Below are 24,873 nucleotides of genomic sequence, written 5' to 3'. Positions count from 1 at the left end.
CAGCATCCGAGTAAACCAAATGGCCTGATAGATCTCTAAGTTGGACTACTCTTCTAGGGCCTGATTTAACATGTACCAGATGGGATAATAACTTCTCACTCTTGTTTTCACAAAGGAATAGTTGGTATTTGTAAAATGTATTGACTTAATCGCTTTTTTGTGGAGAAGCTCATTTAGTTCAGCCTGCGAGGCCAAAAGTGCCTCCTTATTATGGGCATTATGGGATCTCCCAAAAGCAATTCTGTCCTGTCTAATTATACGCTCTAGGTGTAAAATATGGTGATCCCGCATCTTGCACCTATGTTTAACGTACGCTATAGTTTCTCCCCTTAAAACAATCTTAGCCACCTCCCAAAACAAGATTGGTTTACACATATGGGCCTGATTAAAAGTTTGATACTCCTTCCGTTTTTTAAGTATAAATGTTTGATATTGCTAATCTCTGTAGAGCTCCAACAGGAATCTCCAATAATAGCCCCCCACCAACTCCCCATCCAATCTGTATCTGTAGCCACACCAATGCATGGTCTGACACCTTATAGGGACCAATTTCAGCCCTAGTTATTTTAGAAAACAATGCCCTAGATGTCAAAAAGATAATCAGTTCTGGATTGTGTTGAATGTGTACATGAGAGATGGGTATGATCTCTCTCCCCTGAAGGCAAGGACCTGCCAGACATCTATAACATCCAACACAGAAATGGCAAACCAGTGGAAACATCCAGATGCTCCCAAGGTGATGGGTTTGATTTGTCTAATTGAGAGTCATACGCTGTGTTGAAGTCCCCCCCCCTCCCCCCAATCAAGTTATCGTGCTGCAGAGGAGACAGAAGCCCAATCAGGTACCAAAAAACTGAATGAGCAAACACAGTGGTGCATAAAAATTACAAAATAGAAATTGTTGGCAAGCTAGTGTGACCAACACCGCCACATAGCAGCCCCCTGGTCCCTGTATGACACAATCTGTATATCTGTTACGTTCCTCACCTGGTGCCAGGCCTGCACAGCCGATTCGCTAGCAAGTCGTGGTCCGGCGAAGATAGCTGGCCATCTTGGTGTTGGTTTAGCTTCAGGAAGGAAGGAGGGTCTGTTTCTGTTTCCTATTTCAGGCAGCCGTCATCTGGGTTGGATCAATGGCTGCAGCCATCTTGGATAGATCAGGCCCCGGGAAGCCATCTTGGAGTAACGAGGTTAGGAAGGAAGCCCATATTTGGACGTAGGCATCTCTGCGGATGGGGGCAGCCATCTTGTTTCAGCTGCACATGTTTAGGATTGATTCCTGTTCTATTTAAAGCCCTGCCTCCAGTCCTTTGTTGCTTCGGCCTCAATTGTTCTGAGGAGTTGCTTTCGGAGTGCTGTTCACCGACTACTTCTGTTTCCTGTTTTCCTGTGTACTGGACCTGGGCTTGTTTTCTTGGATTATGCTTGTTTGCTGCCTGCCTTGACCCTGGGCTGATTTTGACTATTCTTTGCCTGTTGGAGTACTAGTTCTGGACTGTGTCTGTTTCCTGCCAGCCTGGTCAGCAGCTGTGCAACCCTGCTGGTTCCCGAAGTCCTGGTGGCCACCTGCAGCTGGGGGCTCAACTCCCGGTGAACGGTGGTTACTTGCCAGGTGAAGCTAGGGGTTGTCTGGCTGCCTGACCGAGTGCGGTGTCACTCCATCTCTGCCGTGCTTAGTCGGGGCACAGGGGCTCACTACTACCGGGTCATAACAATATCTAGACCATTGTGAAACAAAATGAGTACTCCTGCCTTCCTATGTTCAGCAGGAGACTCCACCAGTGCTCCAAACCACCATTTTTTTAAACTCTTTTGTGATCTGCAGAGGATAAGTGAGTTTCTTGGAGCATGGCAATGTCAGCCTGCTGCCTGTGTAATACCTGCAAAATCTTTTCTCTCTTAATTGGCGAGGTCAGACCTCCCACATTCCAGGAGATAACCTTTAATGGTCATCTAAGAACCCCAGGGAACCATATAATGAAAAGTATAATATTTTTTAAGAAAAGCGGAGGTTGTCCGAGCCACCAGCCGCCCCTCACCGCCCTAAACTCGCCATATACCTGACGTGGTAAAATAAAAACAAATCCAATGTATACCAAAAAACAGCAGTTCTTCAAACATAAGGAGAAAAAATTAATAACAAACTATAATATTACAACACAATCAACCAACCCATCCCAGCCCGAACCCTCCCCTGTACCCCAGATACTCCAGATACTCCCTCATGGCTCCCAAATAGAATTCCCTTAACATTCTATGGCCCACCCAGGCCCCTAGTCACAGTGAATAATGCCCCCCTTCTCCCCCCCCCCCCATAGTAAGAAAACATATCAGAGCATCGAGAAAATGCAAACCCTGTGTTCAGTAAGTCACTAAATAACTCAAACGCTCCAACCACGTTGATGTTGCCAGAGTCTCGGGGACATCTTAATTCCAAGGCCAAATGCAGCCCTCTAAAAAGCCTGAACTGAACATGACATCCAATAGATGGCCCTTATTTCCCATGGAATTGCCTGTTGAACAAAAACAGAAACAAACTGTTCCATTTCAGCGATATAAGATCTCGTTTTCTCGGCCCAAACTGGTTCTCTTGATCACACTATTGGTTTCCATCAAATGTCGTCGGCCGCAGTAACTGAAATTAGGTTAATAAAGTGCGATCGCTGGAATGCTACTCAAGCACTATCTTCCAAACTCGGTACATTATTTGCAAACTGCATAGCCTTCTCAGCATTCAGAAAAAATTGAGGCTTCCCTCCGCGAGTAATCCTTAATCGTGTTGGATATAATAATGCAAAGGGCACCTTTTTCTTGTGTAACATAGCACACACTGTATTAAACACCATGTGTTTAGCTGATTCTGTTGCCGAAAAATCCTGAAAGCACAGGATTTTGTGATGTTCATATTGTAAGTCACGTGCAGCTCTTATTGCTCGCAAGGTATCCTGCTTATGAACAAAGTTCAACAATTTACAAATCACCACTCGTGGTCTGGTGTTGGATGGCTTCAGTGTGCCCAACGTGGTCTGGTGTTGGATGGCTTCAGTGTGCCCAAGCGGTTGGCCCGTTCCACTGTTAAGGGGCCTGCCATTGTAGTGAGTTTGAGGGCCTTCGGCAGCCAGCTCTCCAAAAACTGCCGCAGATCTACCTTTTGGATGGACTCTGGCAGTCCCACAAAGCGGAGGTTGCATCTCCTCGAACGGTTTTCAAGGTCTTCAGTTTTGTCTTCAAGTTTCGTTACTAGCGCCCGGAGTTCATGTTGCCCAATTTCTTGTTGCTGTAGCATGTTCTGTACTGTAGACAACCGATGCTAGTAGGTTTGCAAATCATTATGCATTAATTCAACATGAGTACACACCAAATGTATTTTATCTGCTTTTTTTTTTTTTGTAGTTTTGTGTCCATTGACTCCTCCAAAAGAGCTCTCAGTATCACCGTGACCTCCGCGGCCCACATTGAACTCACAGAGGGCACGCCTGTTTGCTCGGCCTCTGCCATCTTGTCTCCAGCTCGGCTCCGTTCTGTTGTTTTTCTTGATGCTTTACTAGCCATCGTTTAGCAGATTATAGCTGGTGGGTCAAAAATAGCGTTCTAGTAGCATTTCGCTCTGCAATTATTCTGTCTGAGAATCGATGGAAGGTCTCGGGGGGGGGGGGGGGGGGGAATAGCCTAAAAGTACAGGAGCACTCCTCACCCCAATCTGCTCTTCAGCTCGGCATCATATGACTCCTTGTATAAGATAATTAAAGACTTCTGTGAAGCTAAACCACAGAGATTGTCAGACGACAAAACATCCTTTTTGGTCTTTGGTGGAATGCTCTAACTTCAGAGAAGCTAGTTGTTATCATCCACACAAAGGGTCTTTATCTTATTTCAAAATAGAATGGCCTCATTTTGCTTCAACTAGAAAAGAGGTTCACAGAGTTAGAAGACTAGAAGAGCCTCCAGAGCTGCCCAGTGAGATGAGAGGTTTACCCAATCTGTGCAGCAGATAGATTGGTTGTCTATGTTTCTTGAAGAGTGGACCCAAATAACATCTGATAAGTGGGTGCTGGATGTGATGAGAAGAGGTTATATTTTAGAATTTTCCTGTCATCTCGTAGATGCATTTATGGAGTTTACTTGTCATGCTCCAGCCAACAAAGCAGCAGTGGTGGCCACTTTGGAGAGGCTCTTAAATTTAGGTACAGTCCCCTGCTAGGCTGATCAGAAAACAGGAGCTAAGGGGGTGTGTCAAGATGGCGATCTGAGCTGCTGGACGCCTATACGATCGGGTCTGAGCCTTTTCAATATTCAGCTTTTTTAAAAAGTAAAACGCTACTAAATAAACAATGCCTCATACGAAAAGGAAGGGAGTAGTGAAGAGCCTACGGTCAGCGGCTCTAACCTCTACCCACATCAGCCTATGATTGAAAGGTTTACCATCAGCACTCCGAGGGATACCGGAGTGAGGAATTCCGCTTTGGGAGCCGGTGAAGGAGCGCTGACCCCAATAGGAACAGAGACAACTCTTTCCTCCCCGGAGGTTAACACACCACCATGTCCAGCTGCTACTAGGGGAAGGCCTACGGACCTAGAGGCGTCGGAAGGCGGCGAATCAGGTACTGAAGACAACGGCGACCAACCTAAGATGGCGGCTGAGAAAACTTTCTCTGAACAAGCTGTTCCCATGGTGGTTACTCTAGAGTCTATTTGGAAGGCAATTCAGATGCTAACTAACACGGTTGCACAAGTGGTTCAGGACAATCTGAATATCGCAACCAAACTAGACTCTTTGACAGAAGCCTTTGAAGCTTTAAAACAAGAATCAATGGTACAAAATGTTCAGGTGCAAGAGGAAATGGCTGTGTTAAAATCCACTACAGATTCCTTGATTAAAGATAAAATGTTGATTCATCAAAAGATTGAACAATTTGAAAATTATAATCGTCGCCTGAATGTATGTATATTAAATTTTCCAAGGATACCAGAAATAAGTGCAACAGAGTTTGAAGGGAGTAGACCTCTGCGCTGAGGCCCTGTTCAATTCCTGTGAGCAGTTTCTTTTTCCTGACCTCCTCAGATATTTCTTAGCTAGTAAAACATGTTCAGTTAGATTTAATACCAAATCCTTGTAATTTTACCTGTTCCTGTTTGCTGTGGGGGGAAAGGGAAATGGGACTTGATATACCGCCTTTCTGTGGTATTTTGCAACTACACTGAAAGCGGTTTACATATATACAGGTACTTATTTTGTACCTGGGGCAATGTAGGGTTAAGTGACTTGCCCAGAGTCACAAGGAGCTGCAGTGGGAATCGAACCCAGTTCCCCAGGATCAAAGTAGCCTAGTGGTTAGTGCAATGGACCTTGATCCTGGGGAACTGGGTTTGATTCCCACTTCAGCTCCTTGTAACTCTGGGCAAGTCACTTAACCCTCCATTGCCCCAGGTACAAATAAGTACCTGTATATACTATATAAACCGCTTTGAATGTAGTTGCAAAAACCACAGAAAAGCGGTATATCAAGTCCCATTTCAATTTCCACTTTCACCTTTCACTGTTCTACCTTTTTTGATAATAAACCTATTAGTTTGTTAGCTGTGTTGTGCTGGACTGACTAAGAATCCTGGCAATTTGTGTTCTAAGTCTGTGGGTGTTTTCTAGGAATTGTAGGACCCCCTAGAGTTGTGGTCCCAGTGCCTCTAGAAACCACTGGGAAAATAACTTGTGGGTGGCAGAACTTGTTCAGAGGCAAGCAGGACCCAGTAGGTGTGTGGAGGGTATGTCTATGTAGGGGTATGTGCACAGTTGCAGGCGGACCTGGGCAGTGCTGGGCCAGACCCTCTAGGTGGCCACAGGATTAACCCTAGGTGGATGCTAGGGGTAATGCTAAGGCGTTACGTGGCACTCTTCTCTGCTTGGACTTGTTCCTAGTCTTTTTTCTAGTCTTAGCTTTGTGGAAATTGCGCTGCAGGTCTGCCAATATGGGGGAATACCCTGCACGTGATGCGAAGCTTTCTTGGAAAGCTCTTGAATATTCCTCCAAGCTGAGACGTGACCCATCTACATGATTTGTTGCACTGCTATTAACAGAGAATACCAGTTACAAATAAGCAATTACACTTCTAATGGTTACCTCATGCAAGATATTCCTAAAATGTGATTCAGCTACATCTGACTATGTTTAACAAGAAAAATTCTAATTGTTTCTGCCCCCTTCCCCCCCCCCCCCCCCAAACTAGGTTATTTGGCAATCGTTCATACTGTTATGAGAGGATGCTACAATATACAGAAGCCCTGAACGACGCTGAGGTAGCCTTGAGCCTGATGCCTCACTGGCCCAAGGGCTATTTTCGGAAGGGTAAAGCGTTGATGGGACTAAAGGTATTTTGACCATTTCAAACTGACTTTTTTCTTTTCAGCTAAATCTGACAGACAACACCTGGGAGCAAATGCCTGTGCTGCTGCTGTCTAGTATATGTTCAGAGGGTTATGGACGGTGGAAGAAGTAGGCTTTGTTAGTGTTAGATTAGTGTTTGAATTATTGTGTGGATGGTGCATTGTTGGGAATTGGCACACTGCAGGATGATTTAAGGAAGGGAAACTGTGGTTTTATTAGGATTGATTGGTAGATAAATGTACACTGAGTTAAAAGTAATAACACCTTGAAAGGGACAAACATTTTTTTTTTTAATTTGTTTTTATTGAAAATTTTATAATCCAAAACTGAACATTTCCATAACTCTTCATACATCTTTCAAATGGCATTACTTAACCGCGTTTTGGAAGCATACCCAAAAGACCCCCACCCCTACCCCCTCCCTTCCCATCCCTCTAGCGCTATGGTGTTGATAATAGCCCTTCCCTCACATGTTCATATGGTTGCCATACTTTCTGAAACAGCTTGATCTGCCCTTTCCTCATGGCCGTTAATTTTGACATCTGATAGATAAAGTCCATCTTGCGAACCACCATCTGTACTGCTGGCGTTTCCACCTGCTTCCACACTCTAGCTAGGGTGATTTTGGCTGCCACAAAGCATTGAACAGCCAATTTATGCCAATGCACCTGCACTTTCGGGGGTCTGAGATGTAGCAGACAGTATTCTGCCCGACAAGGATATTCCACCTTTATGAGCACCTGGGCCCAATACTGTTGGACCTTTGGGCATTCCCACCAAACGTGCATAAATGTCCCTTTTGTCCCACACTCTCGCCAACATTCTGCTGATAATTGTGGATAACTCCTTTTAAGTCTATCCGGTGTGTAGTACCACCAGTATAGTATTTTGTACCCATTTTCAATTAGTGGTTGTGTAATTGATGGTTTCAACAGATATCTATAGATCTTCAACCAGCAGTCTGGTGAATAAGTTTTTTGCAACTCCTGCTCCCATCTGCCCACATAGTAATCCTGTGGAGATGAAAGCAGGAGGAGAGCTCTGTAAAGTCTAGTTACACTTTCTCTCCCCCCCTCCCCCTCTAATTGCTCTCTCCAACACTGTTTCCGCCAGGTCCAACTTCTCCCCAGCGCGCCGAAGGTAATTTCTTAAACAGTGATAATATACCAGATCCCTTTCCTCCAGACCATACTCTTCTTGTAGCGTCTCAAAGTCCTTTACCTCCCCCTTTTCCCATAGCTGTACCAACCTATACAGCCCATTGTGTGCCCAGCTCTGATAGATTCTCTCTGACTCTCCCAGCGGGAATCCCGGTGCTCCACTGATGGCCATTTGCAAGAAGTACCTTCTATCCGGGAACACCCGTCTTCTCAGCTGTAGCCAGGTGGACAGTAGATGACTTAACCCCACCGGGACCCTCCCAATTGTAGCCAGTATGTCACTCCCCTGGGTCCATAAGATATCTCCCAGATAACGAGTACCCATCCATGCTCTCTCCCAGTGTAACCACTTCTTATTATTCTCCGGGTACCATTCGGCCAGTATCCTCAGTTGCGCTGCCTGGTAGTATAGGTAGAAATTTGGGTCCCCCATACTTCCCCTGGGTGGAGTTTGAAACATCATCGACCTACGCACTCTCAGCGGTCTCTTTCGCCATATATATGCGAACATTTTCCTTTTCAGCTGTTGAAAGAAGTTGCAAGGGATCGGTATCGGCAAGGCCAGGAATAAATATAGTAGTTTGGGCAATAGCATCATTTTTATGGCATGGATTCTCCCCAGCCATGACAATGTCAGGCCTTCCCACTTATCTAGGTCCTCAAACAGCTCCTTTAGCTTTCTGAGGTAGTTCATCTGAAACATAGTCTCTATCCTGTCAGTAATCTGTATACCCAAATATTGGATAGATTTCTTTGCCCAAACAAAAGGATAGGCCTCTTGTATCGCCCTTACCTCCTGTGGTGGTGTCGTAAGATTGAGTATCTCTGACTTACTTGCATTGATTTTAAATCCTGACATCTGCCCATACTGGGACATAACATCCGTCACCCGATTTAGAGATTGCTGGGGATGCGCTAGGGTCAGTAGTATATCATCAGCAAAGAGCATAATCTTATGCTCTCGCTTGCCTCTGACCACCACCCTTACCTCCTCGTGTTCCCTAATCATCTTGGCCAGTGATTCAATCGACAACGCGAACAGTAATGGAGAGACCGCATACCCCTGCCTTGTGCCCCTACCTAACCCCAATGGTTTAGATAGTAACATAACATAGTAGATGACGGCAGAAAAAGACCTGCACGGTCCATCTAGTCTGCCTAACAAGATAAACTCATATGTGCTACTTTTTGTGTATACCTTACCTTGATTTGAATCTGTCACTACCAAGCAACCTCTTCCTCTTCACCCTTTAACCCATTGTGAGCCATTTATCTTAATCACTGCCATTGGGTTGGTATAGAGCAGTGATGGCGAACCTTTCAGAGACCGAGAGCCCAAACAGCAACCCAAAATCTAATTATTTATCGTGAAGTGCCGGTACTCATTATGGGCAGGGTCACCACATGACTCCACCCCTATGTTAGCCACAGCCCCTTACACCAGCCATGGTGCATATAAACAGACATCATTGAAAATATTATACTAGTATAGGAGAAAAAAATATGATTTTCTTTCATTGTAAATCATGTAAGTTGTTACAGCTCCAGTATACCCAGTGCAAAATAAGACAGCAGATGTAAATTCTCAAATTGGACATATTCCAAACGCTAAAATGAAAATAAAATGATTTTTTTCTACCTTTGTTGTCTGGTGATTTTGTTTTTATATCCATATTGGTCCTAGTCGCTGATTCTGCTGCTCTCTATCTGTTCTCTTAACTCTGTTTCCAGGGCTTCCTTTCCATTTATTTCTTTACTTTCCTCCTTTCTTCTTCATTTCTTGTCCTCCATCCATGTCCAGCAACCCTCCTCTCCCCTCCAGCCACAAATGTCCAGCCACCCTCCTCTCCCCTCCAGCCGCCCATGTCCAGCCACCCTCCTCTTTCCCCTGCCCTCCCCTCCAGCCACCCTCCTCTTTCCCTGCACTCCCCTCCAGCCACCCATGTCCAGCCTCCTTCCCACCCAACACCAGGCCTCCCTCCCACCCAGCACCAGGCCTCCCTCCCTGCCACCCGGCACCAGGCCAGCACCAGGCCTCCCACCCACCCAGCACTCCCACCCACCCAGCACCAGGCCTCCCTCCCTCCCACCCAAGCACCAGGGCTCCCACCCAGGCCACCATGGCTCCTACCTTCCCGGCAGCAGGCACCAGGCCACCCTCCCTCCCACCCGGCACCAGCCCGCCCGCCCGGCCTCCATCCCTCCCTCCGAGCACGAAATTTAAAAGTCTTCCCTTGTCGGGTCAGCAGTAGCAGTGAAAAGCGTGCTGCTGGTTCGGCGCGCCTTCAGCCTTCCGTCTCTCAAGCTCTGGTCCCGCCCTAACAGGAAATGAAGGCGGGACCAGAGTTTGAGAGACGGAAGACTGAAGGCGCGCCGAACCAGCAGCATGCTTTTCACTGCTACTGCTGACGCCGCCTTAACCCCAACAAGGGAAGACTTTTAAATTTCGTGCTTGGAGGGAGGGATGGAGGCCTGGAGGGAGGGAGGAAGGAATGCTTGATGGTGGGTGGGAGGGAGGGTGGCCTGGTGCCTGCTGCTGGGTGGGTGGGTGGGAGGGAGGGAGGCCTGGTGGCCTAGGTGGGAGCCCTGGTGACCTGGGTGCTTGGAAGGCGTAGGTGGGAGGCCTGGTGCTTGGCGACGGGCTGGGCTGAGGCGACGGGCGGCGCGCGTGCCAACAGAGAGGGCTCTGCGTGCCCTCTCTGGCACACGTGTGCCATAGGTTCGCCATCACTGGTATAGAGCAACTGAAGCCAGGCCAGAAATTTACCCCCTATTCCTATCTGTTTTAACACTGCAAACAGGAATGGCCATTCTGCTCGGTCAAACGCTTTCTCTGCGTCCACCGAGAACAGTATCACTGGTGTATTCTCATCTCTAACCTGCTGGATAATGTGTATTAGGCATCTAATGTTGTCAAACGTTTGTCGGCCGGCAATAAAGCCCGCTTGGTCCTCATGTACTAGGTAGGGCATTACCCCCTGTAGCCTTTTGGCCAATATTTTGGTGAAGATCTTATTATCTGTATTTAGTAACGATATCGGTCGATACGACCTGCACTGTAGGGGGTCCTTTTCCGGCTTCAATATCAAGACTATCTCTGCCATTCTCCAGGAGTGCGGGAGCTCTTGGGCGTCATCGAAGGAGGCTACTACTCTCAGTAGCAAGGGCGCTATCCATTTGGCAAATACTTTATAAAACCGAACGGGGAATCCGTTGGGGCCAGGGGCTTTATTATTGGGAAGGTCTGCTATTGCCCTTTCTATATCCTCCAAGGTCAGAGGTTCCGACATTGCCTCCAGCTCCCCCCTTGACAGCCTAGGGAACTCTATCTTCTGCAAGTACTGAGCTGTCTCAGCTGGAGATGCCACCTGTTCCGCTTGGTAGAGTCTCTTATAACAATCCCAGAACACTTCCTGTATTTTTTCTGTTTGGCTATATTCTCCCATTTCGCTCTTTATACTTGAAATGGTGTTGCGTTGGGCTCGTTTTTTAAGTTTAAATGCGAGTAGCCTACTAGCCCTGTTCCCAAACTCAAAGTGTTCTTGTTGGGCTTGTTGCAGCTGTACCGCAATCTCTGCCATCTGTATGTCATTAAGCTGAGCCCTAAGTTGATGTAATTCCCCTGCCTTTGTGCTGTCAGTCGGGTTTGCTTTGTGCAGTCTCTCCATGTCTGCCACCTCCGTCCTAAGGGAGGTTTCCCGCTTTGCCCTCATCCTATTAAGGTGAGTCTGGAGTGCTATCAGTTGCCCCCTCAACACTGCTTTTAACCCTTCCCAGAGGCTAGCTGGTTTTACTTCTCCCGTATCATTAAATTTGAGATACTCTACAATGTATTTTTCGATTTCACTTATATTCTGTGCATCTAGCAAGAGCGCCTCATTCATACGCCAGTGTCTCTGCCTTTTGCTCTCGTTTCCCACCCTCAGAGACACCACCACCGGGGAGTGATATGACCAAGTTCTTGGCTCAATATTCACCGCATTCATTCTTTCCCTTATCATTCCATCCCCCAGCCAATAGTCTATCCTAGAATGTGTGTTATATTTGGAAGAAAAGTATGTGTAATCCCTTTCTGATCCATGGAGCTCTCTCCAGAGGTCCACCAGCCCCCACCTTGTCATCCATCCTTTTAGCGCAGCCCTATCCCTTTTCGCATAGGTCATCTTTCCTCCCGAATTATCAACTAGGGGGGCCATCGTAAGATTTAGATCTCCTCTCACTAATAACTGGCCCCTAGCAGATTTTTGTAGTACCCCCTCCAGCTCCTCCAGGAATATTCCCTGCCCCTCATTGGGGGCATATAAGCATTCCATAGTATAGGATATATTATATAATGATGCCACCACTCTCACATATCTGCCTGCTTTATCCTTTATTGTTTTGTGTATAACCCAGGGGAGAGAGCTGGACAAGGCTATAAGCACCCCTCATGTTTTTTTATTGTCTAGGCTTGAAGCACCGTGTATTATGGGACATCGCCTATGCCGCATCAGGTGCTCATGATTCTGCCTTAAATGTGTTTCTTGAAGAAACAACATGGCTGCTTTTAGGCGCAATACTTCTCTAAAGACTTGCCTTCGCTTTTGGGGTATATTGAGCACATTAATTGTCACATGTACACACAGTCATATCAGCTTATTTCTACCCCTCTTGACATACCTCCACCATGCGCTATCCCCCCCCCCCCCCCCCCCCCCGTCCCCTTCCCACCCCCTCCCTATCTCCCCCAACTCCAAACATGAATTGCCCTTTTACCCATAAACGGTATGTCCATAGAAGAGGAAGTCACGTCCCTCCATCAACAACTAGCTATAAGTCTTTTCACAACAACACACAGATTCTTGTCACACTTGCAGGTCATTCTCGGCGTGGGATTGCTACTGCTTCTCCTCAGAGTCTCTGTCCACTCTCAGCCCTTATCCGCTGATTGCGCCAGCTTCTTATCAGAGATTTGCCGCCATAATCTTCCCTTACCCTGGGAGACCCGCTGCCATTTTGGCCTGGCCTTCCGCGGCTGATGTGCTATCTGGGAGTGACCAGGTTCTTCCGCGGGTCCCCCACGCACTAGATATTCTTGGGCCTCTTCTAGCGACACCACTCTGCATTGCTTGCCCTCTTTATAAAACAGCAGAGGAAATGGGTGTTGCCATGTGTATCGAATCCCTTCTTCTCTGAGCTGGCTTGTCAGTGGTTTGAGTTCACTACGCCTTTTAAGCGTGGTAGAGGACAGATCATGATATATTTCTATGGGACAGCTGTCCCACTCCATGGGCTCTGCTTCTCTCGCTTTCCTCATGACTGCTTCTTTCATTTTGTAGTCTTTGAAACACGTCACAATGTCCTTAGGTGCGTTCTTGTTCCGGCCTCCCAGCGCCCTATGGGCCCTTTCAATCTGAATAGTGGCTGGTTCTCGGGGCCTCTCTGGCTCCGACAGGAGCTGGGCCGCTATACGTTGGACTACCAACTCACAGTTCACAAAGTCCGGGAGTTCTGGTACTCCTCGTATCCGGATGTTGGATCGCCTGCTTCTATTCTCAAGGTCCTCTACTTTGTCCATCAAATATTGGGTGTCTGCTCTATGCCCCCGCACGCGCTGTTCCAGCGCCTGGACTACCTCCGCGTTTTCCTCCAGGCCCGATTCTACCTCCGCTACTAGGGTGCCCAACTCCATCAGCTCTCCTCTGAGCTCCGCGCCTAGGGAGGCTATATCCTGACGCACCTCTTTCAAATCTTTCAGGTCTGTTCGAATCTCCTGGAACCAGGTGCAGAGCTTTGTCCACATTTCCTGTTGGGTCAGGTTCTGCGTGGCATCCCCCAGCATTTCTGCTATTTCTTGGTTCGTGTGTTGCTTTCCGCTCGGGCGTGTGCCCTCTTCTTCCTGTGATTGGGCCGATTTCGTTTCCTTGCGCTTGAACCTGTATGCCTGCAAGTCGGCCGTTTTGGTGCTCCCGGATGCCATCCTTGCCTGCACCACACTCTCGCACTCCATATTACCGAGGTTCGTTACTGTGTGAGTTGTTAATCACGCTTTTTTTTCTGTTGCTTCGAGTTGTTTGGGAGCTCCCGTTTCAAGCAGCCATTTGTGCCGCTGATGTCACTTCCTCGACAAAATAGTTTGATTGCCATGAGAGGCATAGTTGTGGGGTGGACATAGGGGTTGAACCCACTCTCCTCTAGTGTTGCAAGTGCTAACACTGAATTGGTTTCCCTTCCCTGGTTGTAACTATTGTTGCCTTACCCTTTTCCCAAAGAAAGCAGGCAAACTACAACTGTGGTTGCTGTGTTAGTCCACTTGAATGTATGTAAATGAAGGTCAATTGAAATTCATAATTGTGTATTCAATCATGTGAGTTGAATTTTGGAGTCATTCATTGCATTTCTGTTGTATAATAAGTGGTGAGTAGTGCAAAGCCACAGAGAAGGTTAGATTGATATAGAACAGGGGTTCTTCATCTTTTTTTTGGCTCCTGCATTCCTTTATCTAATCAATGAAACCCTCCCCATCCCTCCCCACTTCCTAAATCACATGTCCACTAGTGACTGTTGACAGCTACATATGTTGCATTTAACTGCTAACAGTGGTTGTTACATTTTCACTAAAACTACAGTGGTATACAGTTATACTACCTATAACTGTCCTAATCACTGCTTTCACTCTGACTAGAAAGTTTCTATAAATTGTCTCAGATTTCAAGACCCTTCTCTGCTAGAGGTTGTGGCAGCCATTTTAGGGAGGCTGCCACAATGGGCAGGAGCGAGTGGGCGTCACTCCTGCCCATTTCCTCACTGGACTACCAGGCAAACAGGTAGGTAATCCTGCTAACATGAGGGGGCTTGTATTTCCAGAAGTGTGGCGGGGAAGGCAGGAGTATCCACGGGGGTGGGGGTGGGGTCTTCCTTTGCTTCTCGGGGGAGGGGGTTTGGATGGGGGGAAGCAGGCATCGGAAGGGAGGGTCGTCTTTGAAAACATTTGGGGGTGGCTGGGAGGGAGGGGATCTTGTGCTTCTGGGGAGGGGGGGATCAGATGAGGCGTGACCAGATGTTCAGGGAGGGATGTTGCCAGAGAAGGAGGGGAATGGCAGAATATTGGACCAGGACCTTGAAGTTAACTGGGCACCAGCTAATCTTCAGACCGGTGCCCAATTGACTTTACCAGATTGAAATTCCATGTGTAAAGGGGAAAAGGATATTGATAGGCTGTACTACCATCTGCCTGGCCAGGATGAACAGATGGATGTAGAAATGTTAAAGGAAATTAGGGACGCTAACAAATTGACAAAACAGTAATAATGGGTGATTTAAATTACTCAGATATTGACTGGGTAAATGTAACATCAGGGCATGCTAGGGAGGTAAAATTCCTTGACAAAATCAAGGACTGCTTTATGGAGCAGCTGGTACAGGAGCTGACAAGAGAAGGAAAAATTCTAGACCTAGTCCTTAGTGGTACGCATGATCTGGTGCGGGAGGTAATGGTGCTGGGGTCGCTTGATAACAGTGATCATAATACGATCAGATTTGATAATAGCTTTGGAGTAAGTATACGCAGGAAATCCAGTACGTTAGTGTTTAGCTTTCAAAAAGGAGACTATGATAAAATGAGAAGAACAGTGAAAATAAACTTAAGAGGAGCGGCTGCAAGGGTCAAAAATTTACATCAGGCATGAATGCTGTTCAAAATTACCATCCTGGAAGCCCAGGCCAAATATATTCCATGTATCAAAAACGGAGGAAGGAAGACCAAACGACAGCTGGCATGGTTAAAATGTGAGGTGAAAGGAGCTATTAGAGCTAAAAGAAAATCCTTCAGAAAATGGAAGAAGGAACCAACTGAAAATAATAAGAAACAGAATAAGGAATGCCAAGTCAAATGCAAAGTGCTGATAAGGAAGGCAAAGAGGGACTTTGAAAAAAAGATTGCATTGGAGGTAAAAACACATAGTAAAAATTATTTTTATGTATATTAAAAGCTGGAAGTCGGCAAAAGAATCGGTTGGATAGCTAGATGACCGAGGGGTAAAGGGGGCAATCAGGGAAGACAAAGCAATAGCGGAGAGATTGAGTTAATTCTTTGCTTCGGTCTTTACCGAGGAAGATTTGGGAGAGATACTGGTGCCAGAAATGGTATTTAAAGCTGACGAGTCAGAGAAGCTGAATGAAATCTCTATAAACCCAATTTGACAAATTGAAGAGTAGCAAATCTCCTGGACCAGATAGTATTCGTCCCAGAGTACTGATAGAATTGAAAAATGAACTTACGGAACTATTGTTAGTAATATATAATTTATCTTTAAAATCAAGCATGGTACTGGAAGATTGGAGGGTGGCCAATGTAACGCCGATTTTTAAAAAAGGTTCCAGGGGAGATCTGGGAAATTATAGACCAGTGATTCCTACATCGGTGCCGGGCAAAATGATAGAGACTATTATTAAGAACAAAATTACAGAGCATATTCAAAAGCATGGATTAATAAAGTCAACATGGATTTAGTGAAGGGAAATCTTGCCTCACCAATCTACTACATTTCTTTGAAGGGGTGAACAAACATGTGAATAAAGGTAAGCCGGTTGATATTGTGTATCTGGATTATCAAAAGGAGTTTGACAAAGTACCTCGTGAAAGATTCCAGAGGACATTGGAGAGTCATGGAATAGGAGGTAGTGTCCTATTGTTGATTAAAAACTGGTTAAAAGATAGAAAATAGAGAGTACAGTTAAATGGTCAATATTCTCAATGGAGAAGGGTTGTTAGTGGGGTTCTGCAGGGTTGTGTGCTGGGACCGCTGCTTGTTAACATAATTTTAAATGACCTAGAGATGGGAGTAACTAGTGAGGTAATTAAATTTGCTGACGACTCAAGGTTATTCAAAGTTGTTAAATCGCGAGAGGATTGTGAAAAATTACAAGAGGACCTTATGAAACTGGGAAACTGTGTGCAAGTGCAAAGTGATGCATGTGGGAAAGAGGAACCCGAATTATAGCTTTGTAATGCAAGGTTCCACGTTCAGAGTCACTGACCAAGAAAGGGATCTAGGTGTCGTTGATGATACGTTGAAACTTTCTGCTCAGTGTGCTGTGGCGGCTAAGAAAGCAAATAGAATGTTAGATATTATGAGGAAAGGAATGGAAAACAAAAATGAGGACGTTATAATGCCTTTATATCACTCCATGGTGCGACTGCACCTTGAATGTTGTGTTCAATTCTGGTCGCCGTATCTCAAAAAGATGTAATGGAATTAGAAAAGGTGCAGAGAAGGGCGACAAAAATGATAAAGGGGATAGGACGACTTCCCTATAAGAAAAGGCTAAAACGGCTAGGGCTCTTCAGCTTGGAGAAAAGACGGCTGAGGGGAGATATGATAGAGGTCTATAAAATAATGAGTGGAGTGGAAAGGGTAGACGTGAAGAGTCTGTTTACTCTTTCCAGAAATACTAGGACTAGGGGGCATTCAATGAAGCTATAAAGTAGTAAATTTAAAACAAATTGGAGAAAAGTTTTCTTCACTTAACATGTAATTAAACTCTGGAATTCGTTGCCAGAGAATGTGGTAAAGGCGGTTAGCTTAGAGGGATTTAAAAAAGGTTTGGATGGCTTCCTAAAGGAAAAGTCCATAGACCATTATTAAAATGGGGAAATCCACTGCTTATTTCTGAGATAAGCAGTATAAAATGTTTTAGTACTTTTTGGGGATCTTGCCAGGTATTTGTGACCTGGATTGGCCACTGTTGGAAACAGGATGCTGGGAATGATGAACTTTTGGTCTGTCCCAGTTTGGCAGTATTTATGTAGGGTCTCCCTGTGCTGGGTGGCCAGCCTAAGGGTGTTCTGGACCATATAGCCTCTGGGATGGTGTGACGTTTGAGCCCACTTGGGCCATGAGTCCTCTGACATGAATTGGCACAGTTCCTTTCAGATGACCCTGCTGCTCCTGTTTAGGATCTTTATATTTCAGCCCTGACCTGAGGTTGTTTGCAGAGGCAAAACACTTAGGCTTAGCGAAGGGAAAGAAATTAAGCTGGCACTTGCCTTTCAGTTCAGAGACTGCAAGAAAAGGAAGTTTTTCTGGTGAAACAAAAGACCTCATTGCACACAAAGACCCTAGTTTTGCCTCTCTGTGTATGACTATATAATAATTATTTTATATATATATATATAAAATGAGTGACAAGGGGAACGGCAGTAGCAGTGAAATGGATAATGGTGTGGTTTTATTTATGTATTTGTTATGCAGCCAGGACTTCATTCTGACAGCCTCATTGTGGCATTGTATGGCACTGGTCATAACTATTCAATTTCTGTGACTTCCATTATCCATTTCACTGCTACTGCCGTTCCCCTTGTCTCTCATTTCTTGCTCTCACCCTCGCCCGTGAACTTCATGTAGCTAAAAGTTTGTTTAATGTATTTTGTTTTGAACCACAGTGAACAATTTTTGGGTAAATGGAAATACTGTAAATAAAAATAAACGTTAGGTTGGTGTGATGTGGTGTGAGGACAGAGTGGGCATGAAAAACTCCAAGCTCCTGATGCCTCTTTCCTTTGTTTCTCCAGAGATATGATGAGGCAAAAAACACCTTTGAAGCTGTTCTTAAAGCTGATGAAACTCACGTTGATGCTGCTATTGAGCTGCAGAGGTGCCAGATGCAAATTATATTGGTGAGCTGGCCATTAGCGGCAAAGCCCAGCCTTTCATGTCCATCTCTGAATGGTCTTTGAGTGTACTTTTCACCTAATCATATAACATCTTTTTTCTCTTCATTTTGTGTTTCCTTTTGTTTTGGCTTATTTTCTCTTCTCTCATTTTTCTTGCTCAGGAAAGACGATATGCCAGAGAGAATGAGTGCAAACCACAAGTGCCAGAGCTGTTTCCTGGAATCCGGATACCTCTGCCCCGTCAGCCCCTCTTGCCTAGTAAGGAGCCTCTGCATTTTTCTCATCCTCCCACACCTCACAAACAAGAGAGAGGGCCCCCCTGTGTGGTTTTATGTCATACCCTTCATCAGGAGAACATTGTTGTGATATTTCAGTGTATGTATTGTTTATGTATATATGTGTGTATGTATGTATACATACATACATATATTTATGTATACGTGCATACAATATTGCCTTACCTACAACAATCCAAGGTGATTTACAATAAAACAAAAACACATTAAACTAATACACACTCCTACCATAAAACCAACCAATACCCACCCAACTCACCAAGTACTGTCATAACTCCCACCCATCCCTTCCTACCCCTAATTTTTTAACATCTCTCATCCTAGTTCTAAAAATGTTGTTAACCCATTCTGTTCAGCTTAACATGGTCTGCCATAGAGTACCTCAGCACAGGAACTCCTAATTGACTAATAAAATTCTTTTTACATGAACAGTCTCTTTTTCATTATGAAGGGCATTGCATACAGTGTTGCTGGTTTGTTGCCATGTCTTCAGGGAAATTATATCTGTCTGATATTCTGCTGTGATCTTCAGGTACCAGTGTACCTGATAGTCTTAGCAAAGACTTGGTTTCTGTTTTAAATTTTGGAAAAGCTTTGTTTTGAAAATGATTTGATTGAGTGGGTTCCTCCTTCCCCCATGGTCTACTAGCAGACCGTGAACTTTTTGATGATAGAGCACGTTACTTCTGAATGCAGTTTTTTAGAAAAATTGTTTTCCACTCTGCATGAGCAGATGTTACAAGTCTCCACTCCTCTTGTTCAACAATCTATTAGCAATTTTATCTCCATCTGTGTTAGTACTCTAGTGTCTCTTTCTTTAAGGTCAGTCATTTCGGTAACTGATCAGAACAGACAACACCCCCCACCCAAAAAACCCCAAAAGCTTTATGCTATTTGCAAATCTGATGTCTCTTCCTATGAACTTCCACAGATGGGCTACGTTTTTAAAAAATTATTATTATCTTTAAATATTTATTAAATATTATATTCAAGAAACAAACTTGAATACAAATTTTCCAATACTAAGGAAATCCAATATACTAAAATTGTACTTACCAATCGGTATACAAGACAAAGAAATTATAGACCTCAATATGGGGGAATCCTAGAATAGAAAAATAACAGAGATTACTATTAAGGAAATTAACTTAAAAAAAATTCTGAACTCAGCCCAAAATACTAACTACTTCAGATTTCACACCTGTATAGTGTTTACCCCTATGGCAAATTTCTTACTCTGTAGGAAGTTTTGCAGTTGAGATGGTTCGTAGAAAATATAAAAAGTCTCTCACAGCTGAATCTTGCATTTACAAGGAAATCTTCAGATCTAGGGTCTCCTGCTTCAGTGCAAGAAACTTTCCTATGTTCCTGGATTTTTTTTTTTTTTACAGACATCAGGAAATATTCTGATTTTATGTCCTAGAAAATCCACATTTTGAATGTGAAAATGCATGTGCATAACTGAATCTTCATCCTGAGCAAGAACAAATGACACCAACAAAGTTGCTGTTCCAGTCACAAATTCTCTAGAAGTTTCCAACAGGCCTCAAACATCAAGCGAGACTTCTTTCTGTAAAGTTCTCTTGTTCTTTTCCAAGAGACAAAATGTAGTAAATGTTATTCAAAGGAGGCATAATCTCAACCAGAAATTTCAAAACATCCTTTAAATACTTATGAAAGACTTCCCTAGGAGCCATAGAAAAAACTCGTGGAGAATTCAGTAAGCTCAAGTTTAGTGCTCTAGCTTTGTTCTCCATAAGATGCTGCATTTAACTCCTAAACCTAAACCTTCAGCTGTCCCCCTATCCCTGATATGTCCTGTCTGTCCTAACCCTTATCCTTTACTTGTCCTGTCTGTCTGTCATAATTAGATTGTAAGCTCTATTGAGCAGGGACTGTCTCTCCATGTTCAAGTGTGAAGCGCTGCGTACGTCCGGTAGCGCTATATAAATGATTAGTAGTAGTAATAAGTTCCAGTCTACGATGTATAGCCATTTTGTCCACCACCAGAAAATATTGTCCATCTTTAATAGCTTGAACCTCCTGGTCCATCGAAAACTTTCTTTAAGGGTATCTGTTTCAGATTCAGCCAGCTGTGCTTTTGTCAACGATTGAGAAGCAAATTCTGCAAATAACTCCTCGATGGTAACAACTGCGGGCTTAACTAGGGGGGGGGGGGGGGGGGGGTCAAAGACTGCAGTTGAACCTTCGCAACACTCCTACTCCCGGCTGGAGAATCCAGAGGTTCTCCACCACATGAGGACTCCGCTACTATCTCTCCTGGAACAGCCATCTGAGTGGTTGTTTCCCCGAGAGCCGAGGTCACCGTACCAGGATCCACCTGCTCCTGTCTCGCAGACAGACTCTGCAGTGCCGGTGGCAGCGGTGGAGAAATCTTGCTCAGTGATGCATCACTGCCCAGTAGCACGGCGGTCTCTGTCCCCCTGCCACAGCAGGAACACCCGGAACCGGATGAGAGGCTGCAATACACTGTTTGATGGTCCGTTGTCCCAGAGCCACCAGAGATGGCGTTGAGGTAGGAGGGAGAATCCACCCTCATCCCCATCTCTTAGGCATCGAAATGAGTAGGAAAAAGACGCAAAAGAAAATTAAAAGTAGAAGTAAGGAGCCAGGAATCACAGTGAGTCAGCGTCTGTGGACATCTTGGATCCCCTATGGTTTGTTCTTAGTCTATATGTTTGTGGAATTCTATATAAGGTTTGCAAATACATATTTCCCCCTTTGATCTTGTCTTTGTGAGTGCTCCTGAATTCTTCCTTTGATCCCTCTGTTGTTGCACCCCAGGTATGTAATTTTGTTTGGTGGTGTCAGTACTAAGGTGTTATGAAATTTAGGCAGTGTTTTTAAGCCAGCAGGCTTTCCAAGGCAGAGAGAATCAGCAGCAACAACATTGAGCATATGGAGCTTGAGGAGAAAAAATGAAAAAGTTAAAACTAGAGCTAGTTAAAAATAAATAAAATATGTAAAATGTGTCTTACTGAATGCATATCAAATATCAAAGTGTATTTCTCCTTTGAAAGGACTACCTACACAGGATCCTGGATGTCTTGTGGTCGAAAGTGTATAGGAAGGCCTTTCACAATTCTTTAGCAGTGGAATAGGTCCGTACTTCAACCCTCTCCTGGAGGCACATCTAGCCAGTTGGATTTTCAGAATGTTCACAATGAATATGCATGAGAGAAATTTGTATATAATGGAGATCTTGTATGGAAATGTACGTTGTGTGTTTGTATATATGTGTATATATATATATATATATATATATATATATATATATATTTCTCCGAGGACAAGCAGGCTGCTTGTTCTCACTGATGGGTGACGTCCACGGCAGCCCCTCCAATCGGAATCTTCACTAGCAAAGTCCTTTGCTAGTCCTCGCGCGCACCGCGCATGCGCGGCCGTCTTCCCGCCCGAAACCGACTCGAGCCGGCCAGTCTTCTTTTGTCCGCACTCGGTACGGTCGTGTTTTCGCCGTGTCGAGCCCCGGAAAGTCAACCTCGCGCGTCCTTTTTTCGTTGACGTGTGTTTTCTTCGGAAAATCTTTAGAAAATTGTTGGGAAGTGCTCCGGAAGCCCCTCGGGCTTCGTTTGTCCCTTCCCGTATTTTTCAGTCTTTGCCCCGGTAAGTTTTCTTTCGTCGTCGGGGTAGGCCTCTTTTCGGCCTCGGTCGAGATTTTCTCCCTAAAACTTTTTGGTGCTCAAATTCGCCATTTCGGATTTTAATTTCGCCGGCGTGATTTTTCCGCCCATGACATCGAAGCCTTCCAGCGGCTTCAAGAAGTGCACCCAGTGCGCCCGGGTAATCTCGCTCACTGATAGGCACTCGTCGTGTCTTCAGTGTCTGGGGGCCGAGCACCGTCCTCAGAACTGTAGTCTGTGTTCCCTGTTACAAAGGCGGACTCAGGTAGCGAGATTGGCCCAGTGGAACGTTTTGTTCTCGGGCTCTTCGTCGGCATCGACACCAAGGTCATCGAGTGCATCGACGTCGTCAGCGTCCAGACCTTCATCCTCGGCCGCCAGTGCATCGAGTGCATCGAGGCATCGGCCCTCTGCATCGGCGCCGAGACATCGGATAGCTGCATCGACGTCGGTGGTACCGGGACCTCGTCTGCTGATGTCGTCGGACGGTGGTGCATCGTCAGGAGTGCAGGTGAGGGCTGTCCATTCCCCTGCTGGTGGCGGTGAGCCTTCGGGTGGGTCTCCCCCTACCCTGAGGGCTCCTGCGGTACAGCCCCCTCGAGATCGACCTCCTTCGACCTCTGCCCCGAGGAAGCGACGGCTGGATTCTACGTCCTCCTCGTCGGTGCCGGGGAGCTCCGGTGACATGCTTCGGAAGAAGTCGAAGAAGCATCGACACCGGTCTCCTCCCCACGTCGGCACCGAGAGCTCTGGGTCGCCGAGGGAGTCGGCACCCAGCAGGCATCGGCACCGAGAGGACCGCTCACCCTCTGTTCAGGAGGTGTCGATGCGCTCCACTCTGGACAGCCCGGAACAGCCTCCACGCCCGGAACAGGTTCTGACGTCGACGCCTGCATCGACCTCCATGCCTTTCTCTGCAGCCGCTCTGAACGAGAGCCTCCGGGCCGTTCTCCCAGAGATTCTGGGAGAGCTGTTGCGCCCTACCCCTCCGGTACCGGCGGTGCTTGCGCCTCCGGTACCGTCGAGCATGGCGCCGGCTGGCCCATCGCCCGGGGTGAGGTCCCCAACGTCGGTACCGCGTGCGGTGCCGACTGCGGCCACCTCCCAGGAGTGCTCCCCGACTACGTCGGCGGAGGGAGCTTCGCCGATGCGGGCGAGGGAGTCTACCTCTCGACGCCCCCATCGTGGACGTGGCTCCACTGAGTCGAGCTGGGCGAGGTTGCAGACACAGGTTCGTGAACTTGTGTCTGACACCGAAGGTGAGGCCTCGTGGGAGGAAGAGGAAGACCCCAGATATTTCTCTGACGAGGAGTCTGAGGGTCTTCCTTCTGATCCCACTCCCTCCCCTGAAAGACAGCTTTCTCCTCCTGAGAGTCTGTCTTTCGCTTCCTTTGTCCGGGAGATGTCTACGGCCATCCCCTTCCCGGTGGTTGTGGAGGACGAGCCCAGGGCTGAAATGTTTGAGCTCCTGGACTATCCTTCTCCACCTAAGGAAGCGTCCACTGTTCCCTTGCACCATGTCCTGAAAAAGACATTGCTTGCGAACTGGACCAAGCCATTAAGTAATCCCCACATTCCCAAGAAGATAGAGTCCCAGTACCGGATCCATGGGGACCCAGAGCTGATGCGCACCCAGTTGCCTCACAACTCTGGAGTTGTGGATCTGGCCCTAAAGAAGGCTAAGAGTTCTAGGGAGCATGCTTCGGCGCCCCCGGGCAAAGACTCTAGAACCTTAGACTCCTTTGGGAGGAAGGCCTACCATTCCTCTATGCTCGTGGCCAAAATCCAGTCTTACCAGCTCTACACGAGCATACACATGCGGAACAATGTGCGGCAGTTGGCGGGCTTGGTTGATGCACTCCCCCCTGAGCAAGCCAAGCCTTTTCAGGAGGTGGTCAGGCAGCTGAAGGCGTGCAGAAAATTCCTGGCCAGAGGGGTGTATGACACCTTTGATGTTGCGTCCAGGGCCGCTGCTCAAGGTGTGGTGATGCGCAGGCTCTCATGGCTGCGTGCCTCCGACCTGGAGAATAGACTCCAGCAGCGGATTGCGGACTCGCCTTGCCGTGCGGACAATATTTTTGGAGAGAAGGTCGAGCAGGTGGTAGAGCATCTCCACCAGCGGGACACCGCATTCGACAAGTTCTCCCGCCGGCAGCCTTCAGCCTCTACCTCTACAGGTAGAAGATTTTTTTGGGGAAGGAGGACTGTTCCCTACTCTTCTGGCAAGCGTAGGTACAATCCCCCTTCTCGACAGCCTGCGGCCCAGGCTAAGCCCCAGCGCGCTCGCTCTCGTCAGCAGCGTGCGCCTCAGCAAGGCCCCTCGGCTCCCCAGCAATAGCAAGGGGCGAGCTTTTGACTGGCTCCAGCAGAGCATAGCCGACATCCAAGTGTCCGTGCCGGGCGACCTGCCGGTCGGGGGGAGGTTGAAAGCTTTTCACCAAAGGTGGCCTCTCATAACCTCCGATCAGTGGGTTCTGCAAATAGTCTGGCAAGGATACACCCTCAATTTGGCCTCAAAACCTCCAAATTGTCCACCGGGAGCTCAGTCTTACAGCTTCCAGCACAAGCAGGTACTTGCAGAGGAACTCTCCGCCCTTCTCAGCGCCAATGCGGTCGAGCCCGTGCCATCCGGGCAAGAAGGGCTGGGATTCTATTCCAGGTACTTCCTTGTAGAAAAGAAAACAGGGGGGATGCGTCCCATCCTAGACCTAAGGGCCCTGA

General features: G+C 46.6%; 1 protein-coding gene across 1 annotated transcript in view; it reads left to right on the top strand.

Annotated features, from left to right (window-relative positions):
* TTC31 (tetratricopeptide repeat domain 31) overlaps positions 1-24,873 on the top strand; it is a 188,098-nt gene that overhangs the window by 114,479 nt on the left and 48,746 nt on the right. Inside the window, exons 11-13 of the mRNA XM_030190890.1 lie at positions 6,223-6,364; positions 18,093-18,197; positions 18,356-18,452. Coding sequence (XP_030046750.1) covers positions 6,223-6,364; positions 18,093-18,197; positions 18,356-18,452 — 344 coding nt within the window. The remainder of the gene's footprint in view (positions 1-6,222; positions 6,365-18,092; positions 18,198-18,355; positions 18,453-24,873) is intronic.

Source organism: Microcaecilia unicolor, chromosome 2 (assembly GCF_901765095.1).
Source record: "Microcaecilia unicolor chromosome 2, aMicUni1.1, whole genome shotgun sequence".
NCBI lineage: Eukaryota > Metazoa > Chordata > Amphibia > Gymnophiona > Siphonopidae > Microcaecilia > Microcaecilia unicolor.
This window is presented reverse-complemented; position numbering and strand designations above follow the sequence as displayed.